Source organism: Oncorhynchus masou, chromosome 24, assembly GCF_036934945.1.
Source record: "Oncorhynchus masou masou isolate Uvic2021 chromosome 24, UVic_Omas_1.1, whole genome shotgun sequence".
Taxonomy (NCBI): Eukaryota; Metazoa; Chordata; class Actinopteri; order Salmoniformes; family Salmonidae; genus Oncorhynchus; species Oncorhynchus masou.
Genome location: NC_088235.1, coordinates 82482736 through 82509087, shown reverse-complemented (window position 1 = coordinate 82509087; position 26352 = coordinate 82482736). Strand labels below are relative to the sequence as shown.

General features: G+C 44.4%; 1 protein-coding gene across 2 annotated transcripts in view; it reads left to right on the top strand.

Annotated features, from left to right (window-relative positions):
- Positions 1-25445, top strand: part of rgl1 (ral guanine nucleotide dissociation stimulator-like 1) — a 37712-nt gene extending 12267 nt beyond the window's left edge. The window contains exons 1-17 of one of the 2 annotated variants that reach the window (XM_064935256.1): positions 3778-4029; positions 6137-6247; positions 9256-9464; positions 9767-9841; positions 9950-10143; positions 18930-19063; positions 19522-19841; positions 19955-20039; positions 20150-20239; positions 20379-20465; positions 20688-20720; positions 20835-20956; positions 21089-21178; positions 21419-21605; positions 21818-22066; positions 22175-22289; positions 22374-25445. In XM_064935256.1, coding sequence (XP_064791328.1) covers positions 3985-4029; positions 6137-6247; positions 9256-9464; positions 9767-9841; positions 9950-10143; positions 18930-19063; positions 19522-19841; positions 19955-20039; positions 20150-20239; positions 20379-20465; positions 20688-20720; positions 20835-20956; positions 21089-21178; positions 21419-21605; positions 21818-22066; positions 22175-22289; positions 22374-22561 — 2334 coding nt within the window. In that variant the 5' untranslated portion in view covers positions 3778-3984 and the 3' untranslated portion in view covers positions 22562-25445. Of the gene's footprint in view, positions 1-3777; positions 4030-6136; positions 6248-9255; positions 9465-9766; positions 9842-9949; positions 10144-18929; positions 19064-19521; positions 19842-19954; positions 20040-20149; positions 20240-20378; positions 20466-20687; positions 20721-20834; positions 20957-21088; positions 21179-21418; positions 21606-21817; positions 22067-22174; positions 22290-22373 lie in introns of those variants that run through there. The other variant, XM_064935255.1, reaches the window with a different exon arrangement.
- The last annotated feature ends 907 nt before the right edge of the window (positions 25446-26352 follow it).

The following is a 26352-nucleotide window of genomic DNA, read 5'->3' as shown; positions in this document are numbered from 1 at the left end:
TGTCTTCTCCTGTCCTGTCCTGTCCTCTCCTGTCCTATCCTATCCTCTCCTGTCCTATCCTCTCCCGTCCTCTCCTCTCCTCTCTTCTCCTCTCCTCTCCTCTCCTCTCCTCTCCTGTCCTATCCTATCCTCTCCTGTCCTATCCTCTCCCGTCCTCTCCTCTCCTCTCTTCTCCTCTCCTCTCCTCTCCTGTCTCTGTAGCAGTAGTAGTGTTTTATGGCTCTAGCCCTGACAGCCCCACCCGTCATGTATGAAGACAGCAGGCTTTGTGGAGTCGGGAGGCTGCAGGCAGGAAGTGGGAGATTTCCTGGAATGTGCCTTTTTCCCCACAGTGGTGCAACAACAGCACCGTGCGCCTCCTGTTTTTGTCCGGCTCCACTCTACGCTGCAGGGGGGGAGGGGGGGGGGGGTAGATAGGGGTCCCCCAGAGGGAAGGCTGGCGGCCGGGGGTCCAGGGGTCCAGCCAGGGGAGAGCTGACCCTTCTGTGCAGTCCCCCAGTCTGTGCTGTGATATTGGAGATATATTTTATTCCAGATCTCAGGATGAACAGCACCCCTCCTCCGGCCCCCCAGACAAACAAACCTCCTTTTCCATAGAGACTTGCTCCAGACTAGAAGATCTGTTGGAGCAGCAGTAGGATCTTAGTACTGTAAATCAACCAGATATATGGCTTTATTTATTATCCCCAGCAGCTGGGCCAATACAAACAGTCTCTTATTTAATCTGAACAGTGCAGCGCCTGACTCCGAAGATTGCACCAAAGATCTTAGCCCTCTCTCTCTGCATCCCAAACCAAGTCCTTGTGAAATGGGAGATGTGTGCTCATCGGTCCAGTAGAGTTGAGCTGTGCCTGTCACATTTGTCAGAAGGAGTATTGTCGCACAGAAGGATGACATCACTCACCTCTGAGAGCAGCACAACAGTCCCCAGGGGAGAGCCAGGGGTCACAACCTTTCCCACTGCCTGTCGATGCTTCCCAGAGCCCTGGAGACTGATGTGGATGGTGGGGCAAGCCAGCCTGGGAACTGGCCTCCAGCCAGGCTACACAGGGCTTCCCTGGACCCCTGGCCCTCCAGGCAGGCAGCCTCTGGCCTCTGGCCCGGCCTGCAGCCAACCTGGACTGGGCTGTTTGGGGAGCAGTGACACCCTGGCCGGCCTGTACGTCTGTGGGCACCGACTGACAGTGTGTGACGTTTGGTGTGATGCTGTGTGACGTTGTGTGTTACATGGGCCAGTGTATGAGAGTCAGAGGACACGGGTCACGGCATGGTCAGCCTACTCTCCTATAGAGGGCTCCCATTGTCCACTGGAAGTCTAGTCCTACTACCGGTGCAGTACATTACTCACAGTGCATTGTGTGGGTCTTGGTGGCTGAAGTTATTACACGAGACATACCTTTACTGATCATCCTAATGGCTTCATAATAACTCTCTAAATGTTTGACCACCTGCTGATTTCTATCTCTCCACTGACTCAAGTAAGTGGTTGACAGTGGTGGAAAAAGTACTCACTTGTCATACTTGAGTAAAAGTAAAGATACCTTAATAGAAAATGACTCAAGTAAAAGTGAAAGTCACCCAGTAAAATACAACTTGAGTAAAAGTCTAAAAGTATTTTGTTTTAGATATACTTAAGTATCAAATGTAAATGTAATTGCTAAAATATACTTAAGTATCAAAAGTCAAAGTAAAAAGTATAAATAATTTCAAATTATTATTATTTTTTACAATTTATGAATAGCCAGGGGCATACTCCAACACTCAGACATAATTTACAAACAAAGCATTTGTGTTTAGTGAGTCCGCCAGATCAGAGGCAGTAGGGATGACCAGGGATGTTCTCTGTTTAGTGAGTCCTCCAGATCAGAGGCAGTAGAGAGGACCAGGGATGTTCTCTGTTTAGTGAGTCCTCCAGATCAGAGGAAGTAGGGATGACCAGGGATGTTCTCTGTTTAGTGAGTCCTCCAGATCAGAGGCAGTAGGGAGGAACAGGGATGTTCTCTGTTTAGTGAGTCCGTCAGATCAGAGGCAGGGGATGACCAGGGATGTTCTCTGTTTAGTGAGTCCTCCAGATCAGAGGAAGTAGGGATGACCAGGGATGTTCTCTGTTTAGTGAGTCCTCCAGATCAGAGGAAGTAGGGATGACCAGGGATGTTCTCTGTTTAGTGAGTCCTCCAGATCAGAGGCAGTAGGGTGGAACAGGGTCCTCCAGATCAGAGGAAGTAGGGATGACTAGGGATGTTCTCTGTTTAGTGAGTCCTCAGATCAGAGGAAGTAGGGATGACTAGGGAGTTTAGTGAGTCCTCCAGATCAGAGGCAGTAGGGAGGAACAGGGATGTTCTCTGTTTAGTGAGTCCTCCAGATCAGAGGCAGTAGGGATGGCCAGGGATGTTCTCTGTTTAGTGAGTCCTCCAGATCAGAGGAAGTAGGGATGACTAGGGATGTTCTCTGTTTAGTGAGTCCTCCAGATCAGAGGCAGTAGGGAGGACCAGGGATGTTCTCTGTTTAGTGAGTCCTCCAGATCAGAGGCAGTAGGGATGACCAGGGATGTTCTCTGTTTAGTGAGTCCTCCAGATCAGAGGCAGTAGGGATGACCAGGGATGTTCTCTGTTTAGTGAGTCCTCCAGATCAGAGGAAGTAGGGATGACCAGGGATGTTCTCTGTTTAGTGAGTCCTCCAGATCAGAGGCAGAAGGGATGACCAGGGATGTTCTCTTGATAAGTGCATGAATTGGACCATTTTCCTGTCCTGCTAAACATTCAAAATGTAACGAGTACTTTTGATTGTCTCGGAAAATGTATGGAGTAAAAAGTACATTATTTTCTTTAGGAATGTGGTGGAGTAAAAGTAGAAATTGTCAAAAATATAAATAGTAATGTACAGATATCCAAAAAACGACTTAAGTAGCACTTTAAAGTGTTTTTACTTAAGTACTTTACACCACTGGTGGTTGACTATGTGTACAAATACATAAACAGTGGAACAGTTGTTGACTATTCTCACACACATACCCTATTCACATAAACAATACACAATCGTGACTGCAGCTCCAGCCTTCTTGTATTGTCTCACTGGCTTAAAGGGCCAATCCTTAGTTGAAACAATAACAAAGCGTTACCCCGCCTCTGTTTTGGTTAAAAGCTAAAGGGTGGGCCTGGAGAAATGTAACCACTCAAATTCATGGACAGAGCTAGGACTTGACCATCCAAGATATAAAAATTATAGTTTCAAGCATGTTTTGGGGGTATATAGCGTTTATTTACAATGTCTACAAACACTGGAGTAAAACAAGCTTATATTTGGGGTTCTGATGGGGTTTGACAGTTGAACTAAGCTCATGAGGCAATTATAAGCCTAGTGGTTAGAGCGTTGGACTAGTAACCGGAAGGTTGTGAGTTCGAACCCCTGACCTGACAAGGTACAAATCTGTCGTTCTGAACAGGCAGTTAACCCACTGTTCCCAGGCCGTCATTGAAAATAAGAACGTGTTCTTAACTGACTTGCCTGGTTAAATAAAGATTAAATTAAAAATCAATATGTATTTATTATTAATGAACGTACAAAAATGGATGAAGGAACTTCAGATTTAAGCTTTACACACAATCATGCATGCGTAATATCAACGAAAATCTCGACGGGCACTAAATTACTATCTTAAATTTACTGTCAGATTGTATCTTTCACATAATGTTCTCCCTGAAAATTAAAAATCTAAAGAAAATGGTAACGGGAGGGGTTATTGTGAGGACCGCGAGTGCGGTGGGCGGAGCTCAGCCATTCAACAGGGGATTGAGGAAGAAGGGAGATTGAAAGAGAGGAGGAGGATTTGAGAGAGGGGGACAACACAGACAAGAGAGCTGTGACGGATTGTGTAGTGAAGAATATATTTTACAGAGCAGGACCGCACCGTATGTCGCTGGGGACTGGAAACATTTATTGCCTGGGTTGACTGTTTATACCGTGTTCTGATGCAGTCCCCGGATCATGAGAGAAGCGCTGACCATGAGATTCGCCTGGAAAGCTAAGATGGTAAAAAAAAAAAGTTCCACTGTTTCTGTGCTGCAGACTGTTGCTTTTGTGGTTTGAGAGTCAGCTTTCAGAGCGGCTGGAGAGGGAGGGGGTATGCTTGGGAAAGTAGAGAATAAAGGAAAGAAGGGGGGGGGGCGATGAATTTGAACATTGAGTTTTAATTGTTTTCTCTCCCTCAACGCTCTCGTGGTGCACTTTAAATGGTCTGTATCGCCTGTGCGTAAACGTTTTGCGTAAAGACGCGGCCGCTATGGAAATGTAACTAGTGTCCGAATATATGATACCATTCGTTTTTCCCCATAGAAATGAAAAACTTTTGTCTCTGGGCGGAGAGTGAAATGGTAGAACAATTGCCTTGGCCCTGGGGCGTGAGCTCCTTTCACGGGTCCCTGCAGCTGCGTCTGGAGCAAGCACAAAGCCTACGGATCAGCCCAAAGACTTGACACCGTTGTTGTTATCTTGAGCGTATTGTTTTCACTTGGCTCAACACCCGTGTTCTGTGATGTCAGCAGAAGCGGGTCGGAGACAGACTACTGTTATTTGCCCGAGCAAATAGTCTATTCTGTAGTTGGCGTCCTTCTCCGCTGAATTGGAGCATCCTTCCAAACTGAAGGCTGTCCAGCAATTATGAAATTAGAGTTAGTAAACAAGCCATCTTCTGTTTATATCCTGGGGTCATTTATATGCCATGTAGTCTATAAACTCATTCCTATTCACAACCATGTTTATCTCAGCTTTTGTATTATAGGCATATTAGATGACACAGAGCTAAAATGTCCCCTGTGACAGAATAACTTGTTTGATCTCTCTTTTTATAACTCCCGCCCAGGGCCTTTGGTACACCATAAGCCCCAACTTGGTCCACAAAGCAGGCAGGCCTTTAAACCCCAGTCTGAAAAACATTTATGCCTGGCACAAAGAGCAGGCTCTGAGCAGACTGTGGACTCAGCAGGCTGGGCCACAGAGCAGAAATACCTCCTGCTATTGTTTTGGACTGGACTGCATAACTCACTGAGTGAAGTATTTATCTCGCAGGCAGAGAGGCAGCACTGTACAGGAAACGGATGGAAAATACAGACCTTCTGGCCTGTTTTATCTCCTGGACTCGGTTACTCCTCTGTGGCACACGTTCTCTCTCTTCACCAGAGCCCATTGCCACCACACGCTGTTTATTAGTGCCTGACTGTGATTGTTTGGGGTGGGTTCCCCACATGGCCCTCTGTGCTGTGTTTTTGTTAGAACCCAAACGTCTACCCACAACAGTCCTGGGCTAAGTGCCACTGGCCTTAAGAGCTGGCATTTTAAGCCTGTTAACGGCTAGCTGTAACCTTTGACTCTAGCTGCCACCACTCTGTCTGTGGAGGGAGTGGACTTTGCCATTGTCCTGTTATGGCAGTGGTGGAAAGTGAGAGTTTGGACTTACTGGAGTGCTTCTGTCCTCTAAACAGCTCCTCTTTATGGGATTGAAATTAGCTCTGGTCACTGTTACACTGCATGTGGCTGCCTTCCTTCTTGACTGGGCAGATTTTTGATTTGAGTGAACTGCAGTTCTGTGTGTGTGCTCTGCATAGCTGAGAGGCAATATGTCGCCAATATGGATTCAGAGCCAGAGAGTAGACAATATTGTGTGTGTGTGTGTGTGTGTGTGTGTGTGTGTGTGGAGCAGTGAGCAGTACATGTACTGTGTTTCCACCAGTTCCAGGCTCTGGGAGGGAGGTTTCAGGCTGAGCCAGTCTCAGACAGGCAGGGGATTTTTGATTGTCTTCAGTCTACAGACAGTTCTCAGCTTTAGCTCTCATCTCCTGCGCTCCAGTGGCCCTCTCCAGCTCTGACCTCAGCTCTCAGAGATGGTAAAAGGTATGGTGGTGAGGGAGACAGGCTCTCCTACTCAGTGGCACTCTGCTCAGTATGGGTTTCATTCTCTATCTCTTTCACGCTGTCCTTGAGTCATAACAAAAGTAATCCTCTTTTGTTTCTAGACACACATCACTTATTTTTAAATGTGATACATTTTGCTACAATTTTGGTTTGTTCAGTTTTGTTGTGGTCCTGTGTTCTAGAAGATGGTTTGTCTGTGTGTCAACAGTTCATTATGTCTCTCCCACAGAGCTCGGTGCAGGACTGGGGGGAGGAAGTGGAGGAGGGAGCAATATACAACGTGACACTGAAGAGGGTCCAGATTCAGCAGGCTGCCAACAAGGGAGCAAGATGGCTGGGGGTGAGTGGACCACTGCTCTTTCACTACAACTCGTTGAAAGCACGCAAACTTGTGAGAGACTTTATCAGGCTCAAACAATAACCCTGATCAATGCATTATATCTATAGACATATTGAATCTTTCCATTTGAGAATTGATGATATAATCACTAGTTAACATGGCAACATTGGACAGATTGAATCACATTGCAATTAGATAAGTCTATAGTTCTTTGAAAGGAGAGGGGTACAAGAAGTAGTTTTGTGGATAGAGCTGGTCTGTTTCATTGTAAGATATGCAGTAATGTCAATTTGCAATCACAGGGCGTTTTAACATTTAAACTGTTGAATTCTCCCATTTTTGCCAACACCCTGCGCAGGCCATATAAAAACTTTTACACAAATAGCCTACTCAACTGTTTGTCAAAGTCATGTGATTTCCTGATTTGCCAGTTCCATAGAGAGAGAGACTACTCTAGTGCCCAAAAGCCTGTTTTAGCACTGGCAGCGCCATTGAGGACTTTTACAATTTTGAAGTAGTCAACTGGGAGGGACTTCCTATGGGTTAAGGAAGAATCACAAAATTCCATCCATATCGTCAAGAGGGATCAGCCAATGAATTATACTCATGAATTATAGTCAATTATACTCACATTCCATAACTGCAGGTGGCAGTCAAATGCCAGACCTTGGCTTTATACCTGTTCTAACAGCACATTCCAGGTGGCAGTATGCACCCTTTCAGTTTGTTTACCAACTCATAGAAGTAGCAAAATAAGAAAATGTACTACTTCAAAATGGAGATGGCCACTATGGCACTGCCCATGCTCGTACAGATGCCATAATGAGACGGGTGCAATGGAGCGTCCTCTAATGATCTCTGTCTGGTTCTAATTAGGTCATTCCATGTCATTTCAGCAAGCCTTGACACCCACCGTCTGATTTATTCTGAAATTGTTTCTGTAGTACGAAATCGATAAGATAAGCATTCCGGAAACATTGTTTTGTTGAAATATAATTTGATCTCTGATAAATTTAAGCTAATTGATTGCACCTAAATTGTCCATTTTAATTTATAGGATTAATGTAATATTCAATAATTATAGTACCTAACATCTGATTTGGACCAAACCCTTTTCTAACAATGACTAAGACATGAGGAATCCAAAGAAGTGGTCAAAAGCCGTCCACGGACATCCAAACACCCACACCAATCTCACCCCAACAAAAAGTGTATATAGTATCAGTCCTCTGTTTGACGACTAGTATGGAGCTCAGAGCATTGTTTTTTGTTTTTTTCATCCTATGTAATGTATTCTCAGTGAACTTGTCCCCCCCCCCCCCACCTGTTCAGACAAATGAGTCATTAAAGTCACTGTTTAAAATGCTAACTTTTTTGCATTTTTGTCACAAATTCAATGCAAGTCAATGGTACTTATGTTAGCATTTTCTTGCAAATCATCCTAAAGTATCTAGAAATTGATTGTGTAACTCAAGGATATTACTTATAGATTTTTTTGGGATATGAAGTGTGGAAATGCTAATATAGTTACCATTGACTTGCATTGGATTTGTGCCACAAATGCCAAAAAGCATTTGAAATTGTGGCCAGGTAAACAAACCCAAAGCATGGGTTGCTGTCATACCTGGCCCATAGACTGCTTACAGGGTAAGAAAAAGAAGAAAAAAATGAATATGTTGTGATTTGGGTGAACTATCCCTTTAAACAATGGGGGGGATTCTTTAAAAAACATGTCTAATGGCAAGAACATCGCCATCTAGTGGTCAGAACCTGGTATTATCAGGATGTAGGATGGGACATACACCCAACAACTTCAATTACTAATTTCTCTAAACAGGGGAAAGAATCCATCACCAAATTCACTGAGAAATCATGACATAGGATCAAGAAACAATTCTCTGAGCTGCAGCGGCATACTACTTGTCAAGCATAGAGAATTGATCCAATATACTCGTTGTTGTGTCTGTGGATGGTTATTGACCACTTCTTTGGAGTCCTCATGTCTTACACATTGTTAGAAAAAAATTAGGTCCAAATAGGATGTTGGGTACTATAATTGTTGAATATTGAATGTTATATGAATCCTAGAAATGAAAATGGTCAATTTGTGTGCAATCAATCAGCTTAATTTCTCAGGGGGAAAAATTATTTATTTATTTATTATTATTTTTTGTTTGTTGCAGGAATGCTAATCTTATCTGTTTCTAACAAATTAAACGATTTCAGAACAATCTGAGATGGTGGGTGTTGAATTCGTCTTTCTTGTGCTTTTTGACGTGGAACGACCCAACTGCCACCATAATTCTTCTTTCCCTGCATGTTGCATCCTGTTAAAGCAAAGCATATAGATGATAACAACTACCCCACATTATCATATGGCAGTATACATTTGGAGTGCTTGTTTATTGTAGCCCCTGAGTGGGAGGGAATGGGAGTTCTGTATATGTGAATGTCTGAGTAAGCTAGTGAAAACAAGACCATTGTCTGTTCTGTTGATTGTCTCTTGGTTGTTGGTGATTGTAATCCCTTCATTTCTTTAGTGGAAAAGCAAGATAATGTTAACAGCGAGCCACAGTGCCACACTGGTGCTGCCCATAGAGTGCTATCTGAAGAAATGCTATACAAATGTGAATGTATGTGTTTGGTACTTGACAGTCAGTACATTTGTGGTGAGATTTTTGCCAGAGAGCAGTACTGACTTCGAGAGTGGAGAGCTACTGTGAGTTGGACTGAGTCTGCTGTCCTCTTTGCCTCCCTCTCAGCCAAAGGACCGGGTGGAGGAGGGGTGCTCCACTCTGTGATTAGAAGCAGATTGGAGAGTTTCCTGTTTTAGTGTGCTTGCAGCACCAAATATCTCTCTTCTAATTGTTCTCCCAGCAGACACAATACTCGGACACATCTGCTTAAGAATGAAATATAGGGTACCTTTGTCTCAACACCTCTCTCTCCCTCCATTTCTTTCCTCGTTCTCATCGTTCCTTGGTTCTTTCCATCTTGTCTGATCACAGGCTGAGGGGGACCGGCTGCCCCCTGGCCACACAGTGAGCCAGCTGGAAACCTGTAAGATCCGGAGTATCCGTGCAGGAACGCTGGAACGGCTGGTGGAGACCCTGCTGACGGCGTTCGGGGACAATGACCTCACTTACACCAGCATCTTCCTGTCCACGTACCGCGCCTTCGCCAGCACACACACTGTGCTGCAGCTGCTGTTGGACAAGTACGTCTGGGGGCTGTAGTGTACAGCAGAGGCTGGCAACTCCTGGTCCTAGTGGGCCCAAGTGTGTTCAGGCTTTTCTCCCAGCCATAGTGCTATAAGACCTGGTTCAAATAATTTAGCTAATCAACATGATTTTTACGAGGTCAATTTTATGTATAAGTGTTGGGCTGTGACACACTGTGACTGAAGAACACTGCCGCTCTACATTGAGAGGCCAATGAAACCTATTGGTCTCACTTCTTTTACAGACTGATGGTAGACATTGATGCTGAAATGTTATTTTATCTTGTTCTTTTTCTCAGATATGGAATTCCAGAGGATAGTGAAGGACAGATGGAGCGATGTAGACCCTCTGAAACCAAAGGAGCCGTTCGAACGTAAGATTTCTCAACATCTCCTACTTTCTTAGTCTGTCTGTCTTTAATTGCTGCTCCCAGCAGGCTTCCTTGACTTTACCTCTGCCCCCCTTCCCTCCTCACCCTCAGTGCCCTGGCCTCCATCCTTCGAGTCTGGCTGGACCAGTGTCCAGAGGACTTCCAGGAGCCTCCATCTTACCCCTGCCTCCACAGAGTCATGGCCTATCTACAGAGGGCCCTGCCTGGATCGGAGCCCATTCGTAGAGCCCAGAGTCTACTGGGTCAGCTACAAGCCGAAGCCAGTCTGGATCCAGACTCCGAGGGTGGGTGAACAGTCTAAGATATCTAGTTAATTAGTACTCTATCCTCCCTCAATTCTTTAGTCTTTTTATCCATGTCTCTATCCCTCTCCCCATCTCTTTCTCTCCATTGGATGTGTGTGAGACACATTTGACCCTCTTCACACGCCACACCTTATTTCTCATGCATTTAAAAAAGTAGGCCTGCTGCTTTCTTTTTCTGATTAATACAGTGTCTGTTCCGTGCGTTAACTTTTCAATTTAGGATCACCACTTTTATTTTAAGAATGTGAAATATCAGAATAATAGTAGAGCGATTTCTTTCAGCTTTTATTTCTTTCATCACATTCCCAGTGGGTCAGAAGTTTACATACAATCAATTTGGTAGCATTGCCTTTAAATTGTTTAACTTGGGTCAAACGTTTCGGGTAGGATTCCACAAGCTTCCCACAATAAGTTGGGTGAATTTTGGCCCATTCCTCCTGACAGAGCTGATGTAACTGTGTCGGGTTTGTAGGCCTCCTTGCTCACACACGCTTTTTCAGTTCTGCCCACCAATTTTTCCATAGGTTTAATGGTCAGGGCTTTTTGTGATGGCCACTCCAATACCTTGACTTTGTTGTCAAGCACCCCCACAACATGATGCTGCCACCCCCGTGCTTCACAGTTGATAGTGTTCTTCGGCTTGCAAGCCTCCCCCTTTTTCCTCCAAACATAACGATGGTCATTATGGCCAAACAGTTCTATTTTTGTTTCATCAGACCAGAGGACATTTCTCCAAAAAGTATGACCTTTGTCCTCATGTGCAGTTGCAAGCAGTAGTCTGGCTTTTTTATGGCGGTTTTGGAGCAGTTGCTTCTTCCTTGTCAAGCGGCCTTTCAGGTTATGTCGATATAGGACTCGTTTTACTGTGGATATAGATACTTTTGTACCTGTTTCCTAAAGCATCTTCACAAGGTCCTTTGCTGCTGTTCTGGGATTGATTTGAACTTTTCGCACCAAAGTACGTTCATCTCTAGGAGACAGAACACGTCTCCTTCCTGAGCAGTATGATGGCTGCATGGTCCCAAGGTGTTTATACTTGCGTACTATTGTTTGTACAGATGAACGTGGTGCCTTCAGGCGTTTGGAAATTGCTCCCAAGGATGAACCAGACTTGTGGAGGTCTACACATTTTTTTCCTGAGGTCTTCGCTGGTTTCTTTTGATTTTCCCATGATGCCAAGCAAAGAGGCACTGAGTTTGAAGGTAGGCCTTGAAATACATCCACAGGTACATCTCCAATTGACTCAAATTATGTCAATTAGCCTATCAGAAGCTTCTAAAGCCATGACATTTTTTTGAATTTTCCAAGCTGTTTAAAGGCACAGTCAACTTAGTGTATGTCAACTTCTGACCCACTGGAATTGTGATAGTGAATTATAAGTGAAATAATCTGTCTGTAAACAGTTGTTGTAAAAATGACTTGTGTCATGCACAAAGTAGATGTCCTAACCAACTTGCCAGAACTATAGTTTGTTAACAAGAAATGTGTGGAGTTGTTGAAAAACTAGTTTTTATGACTCCAACCTAAATGCATGTAAACTTCCGACTTCAACTGTATATCATAAGCGTTGTAACTGCAGCACCTTCACCTGGGAGATCCATAATTTTCCTACCTCCACATTGTGAACCGCAGCAGATTGACGCCTGTGATTAGTTTAGTGAGGGTCCAGGACCAAGGCGATTGGATGCCCGTTGGTAAAAAAAAATGTCCCTCACGATTAGCGTGGAGCAGCTTTTCTATGGGAGCACCACGGCAGACTGGACTGGCACTTTGCTCTCCGCTGATCAAAGTTTGTGAACTACATCTTCAGAAGAGCAGCACGGCAACTTGTAGCGCTGTTTTCTACGCATTATTGTCAACAAGTGAATTTTCTGTCACTCCTGTCGCAGAATGCTTTTGACAGCATGTGATAATATAGCCTAGCCTACTATAGTGATTGAATTCACCACTTGCATGAACGCAGATCCATATGCTACATTATTTACTTTGATTGGCTGCAACAACGAAAAGGCAGCGTTCAGCAGGAATCTTGGTTAGGTGACTTGATTTGTATTATAAACATTATTTTGCACAAACAAATTGTGAACCCAAATGTGTTTATGATTGTTGTGGGGGGACAACAATACATTGAAAGATAATTTGGGTTTGGTGTAGGGGCAAATTTAAGCTATGTCCTCTTATCTTCAGGATATTTTAATCTCTGTTTTAATATATTTTGTATTTTACAATAGCTGCTGTAAGTCAGAACAATTGCCATCCCCTACAATGGCCTAAAAAAGGAAAATGTGCTATGTTGAAATGCCCCTTGCCTCTGTTTTGTCATTTTAGTATTGTGCCCAAGATGGTAGACACAAATGGAAAATATCTTGCCTATGTAGAGTAAGATGATGGCAAGGTTTTGCAAATCAGCCTCAAAACACCTGAAAGATTGATATTCATGAGATGTTTCTTGAATGTGGGCTACTCTGCAGAAATCAAATGAAGTCACATTAATATATTGAAACCCCCAGATCAGGGGTGGCCACAGTGAGTCACTACGGTCCTATTTTAAAGGGATAGTTCACACAAATGAATTGCATATTTACATGTTTGTTTCTTAGGGAGACAAGGAGCTCTTTTTCTTTGTATTTCCACCCCTTTTTTTCTCCCCAATTTCAACCCTGCCGCCGCACTGCTTCTTGACCTAACCTGTGTCAGCGTGCACGGAGCCTGGCCCGCCACAGGAGTCACGGACGACGCTGGGCCAATTGTGCGCCGCCCCATGGGACTCCCGGTCGTGGCTGGCTGCGACAGAGCCTGGACTTGAACCCAGCATCTCTAGTGGCACAGCTAGCACTGCGATGCAATGCCTTAGACCACTGCGCCACTCAGGAGGCCAATATTAGCATTTTCTAACCAAAAACCAATGTAATTCAATGTTACCTAGCTAGCATACTCTAAATTTCATGCCCAAATAATTTCAGAGTAACTTCAAACCAAGTCATTTTGAGTGTGTATTTGTGGACTACAGGAAAAGGAGGGCCAAGCATGCCCCCATTCTCATTGACGGGGCTGTAGTGGAGAAGGTCGAGAGCTTCAAGTTCCTTGGTGTCACATCAACAACAAACTATCATGGTGCAAACACACCAAGACAGTCTTGAAGAGGGCACGACAACCCCTATTCCCCCTCAAGACACAAAAGATTTGGCATGGCTCCCCAGATACTCAAAGTTCTACATCTGACCGGAAGGCGCTACAGAAGGTATTGTTTACGTCTCAGTACATCACCGGGGCCAAGCTTCCTGCCATCCAGGACCTCTATACCAGGCGGTGTCAGAGGAATTCACTAAAAATTGCCAAAGACTCCAACCACACTAGTCATAGACTGTTCTCTCTGCTACTGCATGGCAAACAGTACCAGAGTGCCAAGTCTAGGGCCAAAAGGCTCCTTAACAGCTTCTACTCCCAAGCCATAAGACTACTTGACAGCTAATCAAATGGTTACCTGGGTCTATTTGCCTTTTTTTTTTTTTTTTTTCTTTTTAATGCTGCTGCTACTTGCTGTTTAATATCTATGCATAGTCATTTTACCTCTACTGACGTACATAAACTCGGCAAAAAATAAACGTCCCTTTTTCAGGACCCTGTTTTTCAAAGATAATTTGTAAAAATCCAAATAACTTTACAGATCTTCATTGTAAAGGGTTTAAACACTGTTTCCCATGCTTGTTCAATGAACCATAAACGATGAACATGCACCTGTGGAACGGTCATTTAGACACTAACAGCTTAAGCAATTAAGGTCACAGTTGTGAAAACTTAGGACACTAAAGAGGCCTTTCTACTGACTCTGAAAAACACCAAAAGAAAGAAGCCCAGGGTCCCTGCTCATCTGTGTGAATTTGCCTTAGGCATGCTGCAAGGAGGCATGAGGACTGCAGATGTGGCCAGGGCAATAAATTGCAATGTCGTCTGTACTGTGAGACGCCTAAGACAGGGAGACAGGACTGACAACTAATTGTCCTCGGAGTGGCAGACCACATGCAACACCTGCATCACACCTGCGGGACAGTACAGGATGACAACAACAACTGCCTGAGTTACACCAGGCACACAATCCCTCCATCAGTGCTCAGACTGTCTGCAATGGGCTGAGAGAGGCTGGACTGAGTGGTAGAGGCCTGTTGTAAGGCAGGTCCTCACCAGACATCACTGGCAACAACATCGCTTATGAGCACAGACTATCCGTCACTGGACCAGACAGGACTGGTAAAAAGTGCTCTTCGCTGATGAGTCAAGGTTTTGTCTCACCAGGGGTGATGGACGGAATCGCTTTTATAGTGGAAGGAATGAGCGCTACACCGAGGCCTGTACTCTGGAATGGGATTGATTTGGAGGTGGAGGGTCCGTCATGGTCTGGGACGGTGTGTCACAGCATCATCGGACTGAGCTTGTTGTCATTGCAGGCAATCTCAACGCTGTGTGTTACAGGGAAGACATTATGTGGTACCCTTCCTGCAGGCTCATCCTGACATGACCCTCCATCATTGCAATGCCACCAGCCATACTGCTCGTTCCTTGCGTGATTTCAAGACAGGAATGTCAGTGTTCTGCCATGGCCAGCAAAGAGCCCGGATTTCAATGTCATTGAGCACGCCTGGGACCTGTTGGATTGGAGGGTGAGGGCTAGGGCCATACCCCCCCCCCCCCTAGAAATGTCCGGGAACTTGCAGGTGCCTTGGTGGAAGAGTGGGGTAACATCTCACAGCAAGTTTAGTTTGCTGAAAATAAACGCAGTTGACAGTGAGAGGACGTTTTCTTTTTTTGCTGAGTTTATTACCTCAATGACCTCGACTAACCTGTACCCCCACACATTGACTCGGTACCCCCTGTGTGTATGTATGTGTGTATATGCCTCGGTATTTTTGAAAGATTTTTCAATTTTGCAAATATTTTCTTAAATCTTATGTTTCTTAATTGCATTGTTGGTTAAGTACTTTGCTAGTAAGCATTTCAAATCAAATCAAAAATCAAATTTTATTTGTCACATACACATGGTTAGCAGATGTTAATGCGAGTGTAGCGAAATGCTTGTGCTTCCAGTTCCGACAATGCAGTAATAACCAACAAGTAATCTAACTAACAATTCCAAAACTAATTTCTTATACACAGTGTAAGGGGATAAAGAATATGTACATAAAGATATGAATGAGTGATGGTGCAAAGCAGCATAGGCAAGATACAGTAGATGGTATTGAGTACAGTATATACATATGAGATGAGTATGTAAACAAAGTGGCATAGTTAAAGTGGCTAGTGATGCATGTATTACATAAGGATGCAGTAGATGATAGAATACAGTATATACATATACATATGAGATGAATGATGTAGGGTATGTAAACATTATATTAGGTAGCATTGTTTAAAGTGGCTAGTGATATATTTTACATCCTTTCCCATCAATTCCCATTATTGAAGTGGCTGGAGTTGAGTCAGTGTGTTGGCAGCAGCCACTCAATGTTAGTGGTTGCTGTTTAACATTCTGATGGCCTTGAGATAGAAGCTGTTTTTCAGTCTCTCGGTCCCAGCTTTGATGCACCTGTACTGACCTTGCCTTCTGGGTGATAGCGGGGTAAACAGGCAGTGGCTCGGGTGGGTGTTGTCCTTGATGATCTTTATGGCCTTCCTGTAACATCGGGTGGTGTAGGTGTCCTGGAGGGCAGGTAGTTTGCCCCCGGTGATACGTTGTGCAGACCTCACTACCCTCTGGAGAGCCTTACGGTTGTGGGCGGAGCAGTTGCCGTACCAGGCGGTGATACAGCCCGCCAGGATGCTCTCGATTGTGCATCTGTAGAAGTTTGTGAGTGCTTTTGGTGACAAGCCGAATTTCTTCAGCCTCCTGAAGTTGAAGAGGCGCTGCTGCGCCTTCACGATGCTGTCTGTGTGAGTGGACCAATTCAGTTTGTCTGTGACGTGTATGCCGAGGAACTTAAAACTTACTACCCTCTCCACTACTGTTCCATCGATGTGGATAGGGGGGTGTTCCCTCTGCTGTTTCCTGAAGTCCACAATCATCTCCTTAGTTTTGTTGACGTTGAGTGTGAGGTTATTGTCCTGACACCACACTCCAAGGGCCCTCACCTCCTCCCTGTAGGCCGTCTCGCCGTTGTTGGTAATCAAGCCTACTACTGTTGTGTCGTCCGCAAACTTGATGATTGAGTTGGAGGCGTGCATTGCCGCGCAGTCGTGGGTGAACAGGGAGTACAGGAGAGGGCTCAGAACGCACCCTTGTGGGGCCCCAGTGTTGAGGATCAGCGGGGTGGAGATGTTGTTGCCTACCTTCACCACCTGGGGAGGGCCGTCAGGAAGTCTAGTACCCAGTTGCACAAGGCGGGGTCGAGACCCAGGGTCTCGAGCTTGATGACGAGCTTGGAGGGTACTATGGTGTTAAATGCCGAGCTGTAGTCGATGAACAGCATTCTCACATAGGTATTCCTCTTGTCCAGATGGGTTAGGGCAGTGTGCAGTGTGGTTGAGATTGCGTCGTCTGTGGACCTATTTGGGTGGTAAGCAAATTGGAGTGGGTCTAGGGTGTCAGGTTGGGTGGAGGTGATATGGTCCTTGACTAGTCTCTCAAAGCACTTCATGACAACGGAAGTGAGTGCTACGGGGCGGTAGTCGTTTAGCTCAGTTACCTTAGCTTTCTTGGGAACAGGAACAATGGTGGCCCTCTTGAAGCATGTGGGAACAGCAGACTGGTATAGGGATTGATTGTATATGTCCGTAAACACACCAGCCAGCTGGTCTGCGCATGCCCTGAGGGCGCGGCTGGGGATGCCGTCTGGGCCTGCAGCCTTGCGAGGGTTAACACGTTTAAATGTTTTACTCACCTCGGCTGCAGTGAAGGAGAGACCGCATGTTTCCGTTGCAGGCCGTGTCAGTGGCACTGTGTCCTCAAAGCGGGCAAAAAAGTTATTTAGTCTGCCTGGGAGCAAGAAATCCTGGTCCGTGACTGAGCTGGGTTTCTTCTTATAGTCCGTGATTGACTGTAGACCCTGCCACATACCTCTTGTGTCTGAGCCGTTGAATTGAGATTCTACTTTGTCTCTATACTGACGCTTCGCTTGTTTGATAGCCTTACGGAGAGAATAGCTGCACTGTTTGTATTCGGTCATATTACCAGTCACCTTGCCCTGATTAAAAGCAGTGGTTCGCGCTTTCAGTTTCACGCGAATGCTGCCATCAATCCACGGTTTCTGGTTTGGGAATGTTTTAATCGTTGCTATGGGAACAACATCTTCAATGCACATTCTAATGAACTCGCACACCGAATCAGCGTATTCGTCAATGTTGTTGCCTGACGCAATACGAAACCCTAACCCATGTCCCAGTCCACGTGATGGAAGCAGTCTTGGAGTGTGGAATCAGCTTGGTCGGACCAGCGTTGGACATACCTCAGCGTGGGAGCTTCTTGTTTCAGTTTCTGTCTGTAGGCAGGGATCAGCAAAATGGAGTCGTGGTCAGCTTTTCCGAAAGGGGGCGGGGCAGGGCCTTATATGCGTCTTGGAAGTTAGAATAACAGTGATCCAAGGTTTTGCCAGCCCTGGTGGCGCAATCGATATGCTGATACATTTTAGGGAGTCTTGTTTTCAGATTAGCCTTGTTAAAATCCCCAGCTACAATGAATGCAGCCTCAGGATGTATGGATTCCAGTTTGCAAAGAGTCAAATGAAGTTCGTTCAGAGCCATCGATGTGTCTGCTTGGGGGGGAATATATACGGCTGTGATTATAATCGAAGAGAATTCTCTTGGTAGATAATGCAGTCTACATTTGATTCTGAGGAATTCTAAATCAGGTGAACAGAAGGATTTGAGTTCCTGTATGTTTCTGTGATCACACCACGTCTCATTAGCCATAAGGCATACGCACCCGCCCCTCTTTTTACCAGAAAGGTGTTTGTTTCTGTCGGCGCGATGCGTGGAGAAACCCGCTGGCTGCACCGCCACCAAGAGCGTCTCTCCAGTGAGCCATGTTTCTGTGAAGCAAAGAACGTTACAGTCTCTGATGTCCCTCTGGAATGCTACCCTTGCTCGGATTTCATCAACCTTGTTGTCAAGAGACTGGACATTGGCGAGAAGAATGCTAGGAAGTGGGGCACGATGTGCCCGTCTATGTAGTCTGACCAGAAGACCGCCTCGTTTCCCTCTTTACGAAGTCGTTTTTTTTGGGTCACCGGCTGGGATCCATTCCGTTGTCCTGGTTGAAAGGCAGAACACAGGATCCGCTTCGCGAAAGTCATATTCTTGGTCATACTGATGGTGAGTTGACGCGGATCTTATATTCAGTAGTTCTTCTCAACTGTATGTAATGAAACCTAAGATGACCTGGGGTACCAATGTAAGAAATAACACGTAAAAAAAAAAAAAACTGCATAGTTTCCTAGGAACGCGAAGCGAGGCGGCCATTTCTGTCGGCGCCGGATGTGTCACAGTCAGTTCTACACCTGTTGCATTTGGTACATGTGACAATTATTTTGTTTCGTTTTTTTTGCAAACTGTAAGAGAATCTTGAATAATAATAAAAAACATAAATATTCCACCCTGGTCATGGGTCTAAGCCATATGAAAATATGTAGAAATGCAGAAAATGAACTTTAACCCAGGCTAGGGGTTTGAGCCAATGACATTCACGAATGGAGATAGCTTGGAGTGCGATCTTCAAAAGTTGGCAACCCTGCCATCATGAATGAAATCATTAATCTGATCATTTCTCCTCCTCGTAGGTTTCTCTGGCGGTTTCCATGGCAACAGCTCCTTCTGCCTGGGTGAGGATGAGGAAGTGGAGATCGAGGTCCAGGAAGACTTCCTGTCATTTGATGCAGATTTGGTGGCCGAGCAGCTAACCTATATGGATGCGGTAAGAGGCTGAGGGTGGCTGGGTGGAAGTATGGGTTTCCAATGTATTTGAACAATATAGGATAAATATACATTATAAAGTAACTGTCCAGTATTACCATATTTCTATGAAATACGACCTATAAATAATTATAATATGAGTGGAGTAGTTTTTCCTTTTTAAAAATGATAATTAAGTAGGTTATAAATCAGCTTTTCTGTGTTATGCTGTGTGCGGACCCCAGCCAATGAGCCAACATGACTTCATGTTCTATGAGGAAATAGCAAGCATTTTTATGATACAAGTTTTTGAGGTGTGTTTAAAAAAAAAAAAAAGACTTTGGACAATTTATGCTTTGGCCACATACAATTTTTTGGTATGCGTTAACAGAATATTCACTTTTTTTAAAGTAATATTTTCACTGGACAGTTACTTCAAAAGATTGAATACTAATAGAGTCATTGTTTGTCTGTTTCCAGTTGTTGTTCAAGAAGGTGGTTCCTCACCACTGTCTGGGTTCCATCTGGTCCCAGAGGGATAAGAAGCAAAACAAGCACAGTGCTTCCACCATCCGTGCCACCATCACCCAGTTCAATGCTGTGGCAGCATGTGTGGTCAGCACCATACTGCACCGACGCCAGATCCGCCCGCACCTCAGGGCACGGGTCATCCAGCGCTGGATAGACGTCGCTCAGGAGTGTCGCATGCGTAAGAACTTCTCCTCGTTGCACGCCATCGTATCTGCACTGCAATCCAACCCACTCTACAGACTGAAGAGGGCCTGGTCCTGCGTGCACAAGTGGGTCTTTCACAAGCTGAATGCAAATGAACTGATCAGTCACTCACAACTCATGTGATAGAGTTCTTATGCATTCCCAATTTAATTCTAACCTTTCTCTGTCATTTCCACAGAGACAGCATCTCTACGTTCGAGGAACTATCAGACATCTTCTCAGATCACAACAACTACCTGACCAGCCGAGAGCTGCTGATGAGGGTGAGACTGCTCTGGGAATGCCTGCATACCAGACATTGTGGATGTTGAGGAAGTAGTTAATTGAAGATGAATTGATTGATTTTAGTAGTGATTTGATATTTCCCCGACAGGAGGGCACCTCTAAGTTTGCCAATCTGGAAGGCTGTGCTAAGGAGCACCAGAAACGCATTCACAAACGACTCCAGCTGCAGAAGGAAATGGTGAGTGATGGAGCAAGCTACAAGCCACTATGGGTTCGCGGCCCTGTTTGTTTCCTTTTCGGGAAGGGGGTAAAAGTGAGTGGCTTCGCTGTGCTTGCTGATTGGTATGTTTTAACCTATGCTTTGTCTCTCCTCCCAGGGTGCCATGCAGGGGACGATACCTTACCTGGGCACCTTCCTGACAGACCTGACCATGTTAGATACTGCTCTACCAGACCTAGTAGAGGTGAGCCTTACTGTCATCCTACTCACTCCTTCTGTTTGGGTGTAGAGACTCTGGTTGTAGAGACTTGTGTGTTGTGACCACTGTTTGCAACTAAAGCATGAGTTTCCATGGGTATGTGAGGAATTAGTTTGGCAGTTTTTGGAGAAGTCCACTGCTGTTTGTCTAGCCAGCCCAGCGTGGGGTGAGAGTTCAGTCTTTCAGTGTCCTCTGTGTCTTCTGCAGGGTGGGCTCATCAACTTTGAGAAGAGACGGAGGGTGAGTGTCATTTTCAACCTGTTTCTAAACCACTAATTAGGTGATTAGGAAAAGTCATTCATGTTGGTAGTGTCAGCTCAATTGACATGATTGACATTGACCTCTCTCTTGCAGGAGTTTGAGGTGATTGCTCAGATCAAGCTGCTGCAGTCTGCGTGTAACAGCTACTGTCTGAGTGCTGACGCTGCCTTCCTTCGCTGGTTCAAGAGCCAGCCACAGCACAGTGAGGAGGAGAGGTACAAACATCAATCATTCACACTATATATATATCACTAGATCAGCTCTTGCTATCCTCTCTTTCTGATTGTTTCTTAGGCTAAGTGGACTGATAGCAGTGATGTCATTATTCTTTTCGGTTTCTCTTGCAGCTATGCTATGTCTTGTGACATTGAAGGAGTGGGAGACAGCAGTCCTACTTCACCCAAACCCCGCAAGAGCATGGTCAAGAGACTTAGCCTGTAAGCACACTCTAGAGGAATTATAACATATACTGTACTTGATATTTTGATTTACATTAAATCGACCCTGAATAATATAGACATTATTGTAATGGTGTAGAATTCTACAATCAGTTGTGGAGCCTTTGCCATAATATTGATGTTTTAACAGAATCCCATTAAATCATTTTTTATATTAGATCTATCTGACACACTTTTTGTTTTGTGATGTTTTTTTTTGTTGACTTTTTTCTCTGTCAGACTGTTTCTGGGTGTAGACTCCTCGGCAGCGAGTTCCCCGTTGAGGGAAACACCTCGGTCGCCCCCTACTGGCAGCTCTGGGGAGAGCATGGACTCAGTAAGTGTGTCGTCTAGTGACTCCAGCCCTTCAGAAAGCGATGGCATGGCCATGACCCCTATACACACCTCCGACACTCAGCAGAACAAGGTATGACACTAAGATACTTCACTTTTTTTGCCTTGATACATTTTTGTTGTATTTAGTTGGTGGGGGTTTTGCACAAGCCCTATTGTTTTCTTTTCTTTCTATTCTGTGTTTTGTTTACCAATGTGTGCAAATAAAGTTATAATTCTTTCCAAAAGGCTGGCAATATGAAGGTCGTATATGTGCTAATTACTGTGCTTCATCTGTCTCTCCAGTTGTCCGAGTCTTCTTCCTGTACTTCTCTCCACTCCATGGACACCACCTCATCATCAGCCAGTGTTCCAGTGACCCCGGCCTCTCCCTCTCTCCCCGGGCCAGCCTGCATGCACCGTCGCTCTGTCTCCCTGACACCCATGTCCCCCTCCTCCCCCCTGCCCCCGGCCTACAACACCCAGGCCCAGGACGCCTGCATCATCAGAGTCAGCCTGGAGCAGGGCAATGGCAACCTATACAAGAGCATCCTGGTACGTCTCATGTTAAGATGTGAGATTATGAAAAATGTCTTCTAAAGGTGTTTCAGAAGTGACGATTCATCCTGATTTTGATATTAAAATATGTTGTTTCCTCCCCAGTTGACGAGTCAGGATAAGACTCCAGCAGTGATTTATAGAGCTGTGGCCAAACACAACCTGGAGAGTGAACCTGGGGAGGGTTATGAGCTGGTGCAGGTCATCTCTGACGAGAGAGGTACAACATTCTCTTTGACACTCTTTTTAGCTTCTGAGTTGTGGTGATGTGAAAAAGTCACTTAAAAAAACCTTCCTTTTTCAGAGCTGGTGATTCCAGACAACGCCAATGTCTTTTACGCCATGAACACCTCAGCCAATTTTGACTTCCTGCTGCGTGTGCGAGGCACCGCGGGGAGGCCGGTCCAGCTGAGAAGTCGCTGCGCCTCCACACTCCCCCGCGCCCAGCAGCGCTCCAGCCTGTCTCTGCGCCTCAGCAAGGTCACACTGTGAGTCTAGGACTGGAGGGACCACAGACTGGAGGGGTGGGAGACTGAGACGGAAGTATGGAGGAGTGAGTTGAAGTCAATGAAGTCAATGAGACTCTGAATACCCTATTCTCAAAACCCCTGTCCCCAATCGGACCCCCACCTCTCAGTGCCCACATACATCCCCCAACTCCAGAAGCAGCCTGTGGCCTTCCAATCCCTGTCCCTACCACCCCCCAACCCCTATGGACTATTATGGATGTGTAGTGGGACTTCAGTGCCATATAGAATATAGATGCCTTTGGCAGAGCGAGACAGTGCCCCCCTCCCCGCAACCTTCCGCTCTCCACATGAAGAGGTTTTGCACATGCAGGAGGAGTGACTCCTGCCCTCCATCAGTATTCAGCTTTTTTTTATCAACTCTTCTTTCCTGTGATGCCTGTTATGTTTCCCATTCAGAGGGAGATGGGAAGGAGAGTGAGACTGCGATGTCCAGTCCTGTTGCCTTTATTAATGATGATGAACTCCTGTGTCAGTATTAATCTGGGGGATTGATTGACAGTGACATCACACAGGTCCTATCTTTCTTCTTTGTTTCCTTTACCTCATTGTGTGCACTGTGTGTAACACACCGGACTGCGCTTCTAATATTCTGAGCTGTGTGACGAATACCATTATAGAGGCATTCTGATAGGTTCCTACTTGGTTTTAACAAGTCCTTTCCTTTTGAAATTGCTTAGCGGTCCTATCTCATCTGTAGGGTGGAGTGACACATAGGATCGGTCTCTATGTGAGACCTGGATTGAGCGGCCTGCCGCGCTGATTAGCAGTCCTGATAGAGATGCACTTGTTGGTGGCAAGGTGATGTCAGGAGGTGGGAAATGGGTGGAATGAGTGACCTGCTCTTCTTCTTTTCACCTCTGCACAAAATTAAGTATAGTTTTGTTTTCCTCTGATGTTTTTTTACAGGGCAGAAGAAAAAAGTATTTGTATCAAACTTGGAGAGGGTTCCAAAGGATGATGTTCTTAAATTATATGTGAATTCAGATTGTCAGAAAGAAGACAGTGCCAGGTTTGCTGTGCTTCATTTGGAATCGTGACAGAGGGACAGACTCCCACTCCAGTGCTCAGTGGGTGCACATTACATTAATGAGCACTGGGGCTTATTTAGGAGGGTGCAGGGTTAAGGTCTATCTGCTGAACACTCTGTCACTTATCATGTGCACTTGGGTGGAGTCAATTTTTTTTAGAGCAGCACCGTTTGGCAACATGATACCCTCGCCGGTCCATGTGTTCCTAGACCCTTGATTTTATAAACATTCACAAGGCTGCAATAGCAGAGATTTTCTTCCCATTTGTGATAAAACAAAGAATCACATTGAAAACTACCACTGTTGGCTAATTTTAAAAGAAAACCAACTGCATTTTTGAATAATAGCTAAATCTAATGAAAGTTTCGGTTTGTTTTAAATAACCTCATTTTGTGCCTGCCAGTTGGCTGTAGGCTAAAAACAGCAAGCTAGCCTTTCCATCTTCACACATCTTCCCAATTTATAATTAAATAAATGCTCTGGCAAATATTCTTATACTTGCCAGTGTAACCTACAACACTATTCCAGTTTAATCTGCTGCTTGAATGTATTTGCTCCCATATCAGCTAAAAAATAGAATGTGGTCATTTTTGCTCATGGAGAAAAAGCACATGGCTAGCAGCTGTTTTACCATTTAGAAGAAGCCTAAAATCAAGTAATTACTTCTCAACAAAATATGTTTTGTGGGGGGATTCTAATAAGGCTATAATGTTTATGGTTTGAACAGTCGCTGAGATTACATTTAGTTATCAATGCAAAATAGGCTATTTTTTAGTTCTTAGCATCAGATCACTTTTGTTTTCACGGATTTATAGCAACACTGGTGCTTATTTGTAGAGCAAATTGATAGATGTAGAGTTAATTATTTAGTGAAACCAGTGGTGTAGTGAAGGGTAAATGTTTTGCGGGAAAATTAATTCAACATATAAGGAGCTTGACTTTTTTCACCGCAACCCCACTTTTTTTCTACCACTACATCAGTGTGTGAAACAGCTTTGTGCCAAAAGAGAGGAACAAAATCACATTTTTTGGGTTAAATTTCAACCAAGTGAGTTTGGTGGTAAAATACAGCCTCATTATCTACACAACAGTGCCCCCCTGCCCACCCTCACAAAAGGATGCTGCATTTCAACGTTTTTGTGGAGAGAATCGGCGTAGCAAGCGACTAGGTAGGCTTACGTAGTACAAGGAGCCGCCCATTTTGTGGTGAAAAATGACATTCAAGTACTCTATTTGAAGTAAACGTTCAGATGGAAATTGTCATTCGGAATAGGCAGTCATGTATGCTCTTACAACAGTCTCAACATTGCAGCCACCTGTGCACCGAGCCTCAGCCAATCACTCACTCCTAATAGTTTGAGTCACAGACGATATGAAGAAAAGAAATCACACCAGCCCACGCTGACACTAACTCAGTTCCTCCTGTGCCCAGGCCTCTACACACACCTCCCACTTTAACAGAAACCCTTACTGGCTCCCACACACTGCCTAACCAGCATTAACACCACCACCCCATCGGACACACACACGCACACACACACTGAATGCTGTCCCTCCTGTGCCATAAATACCTATTCTCTCCTTGCACATTGTGGTTATGGTTATAACACTCGTTCTCTAATACTGACATTCTGGCCATCTCACTGAACACAGTGTACTGATCTGTTATTGGTCATACTAAAGGCTGGGCAAGGTTTACTCTGTGGTCGATGTCCTTTTATCTTGATTCTCATTCAGCACTTGTGATTTTTCTCTCATGAACTTTGTGTACTTCTTCACTGCCAAAGAATTCTCTACCTAAATAAATTATTATCATTACTATGATTTGTCTTTTTGTTTGACCTTGAACAAAAAATATTTCCAGAGTTGAATGACAGTTCAAATTATTACTCTGTAATAACCATTTAACAATATATTTGGTCATTTCTTCACCATAAAATGTTACAATGAGATGACAAGTAACTATGAAGTCCTGTACAGCTAGTGCACCATATCATTTGTGGGCTTTGTAAGTCGTTTAAGGCATTTCTACTGACTTCAATGCAGTCATGAACTCTCCTCTCGAAGCTACATCCTGTTCATGTGCAATTTCATAGAAATTCATTGACAAATGTGTTTTAAAGCATTTTGAGTTATTTATTTAACCCTAAGAATATATACATAAATATCCTAGAGCCAAGTCGATAAAGAATATACATGGAAATCTAATACGCAATATTTTTGTTTGTCATCAGCTAATAAGACAAATCGGTGAACGTATTTTCATTGTTGAGATCACCTCCATGAAAAATAAATATGGTTTATTTTGAAGTCAGTTGGATATGTTCAGAAATACAAACATATGGACACACCTAATGATTTCAAGGCTTTTTCTTTATTTTGACTATTTTCTACATTGTAAAATAAGTGAAGACATCAAAACTATGTAATAACACATGGAATCATGTAGTAACCAAAAAATAATAATTTTTAGTCTATATTTTATAGTGTGTGCAAAGCTGTCAAGGCAAAGGCTGGCTACTTAGGATAATCTAAAATATATTTTGATTTAACACTTTTACTACGTGATTCCATATGTGTGAATTCATGGTTTTGCTACAGTAAAAAGTGAGAAATTTACAGATGTGCCCTTGAGCAAGGCACTTAACCCTAAATGCTACTGTATGTCACCCTGGATTAGAGTGTCTGCTAAATGACTAAAATGTAAATAATGGTGATCTGCAAA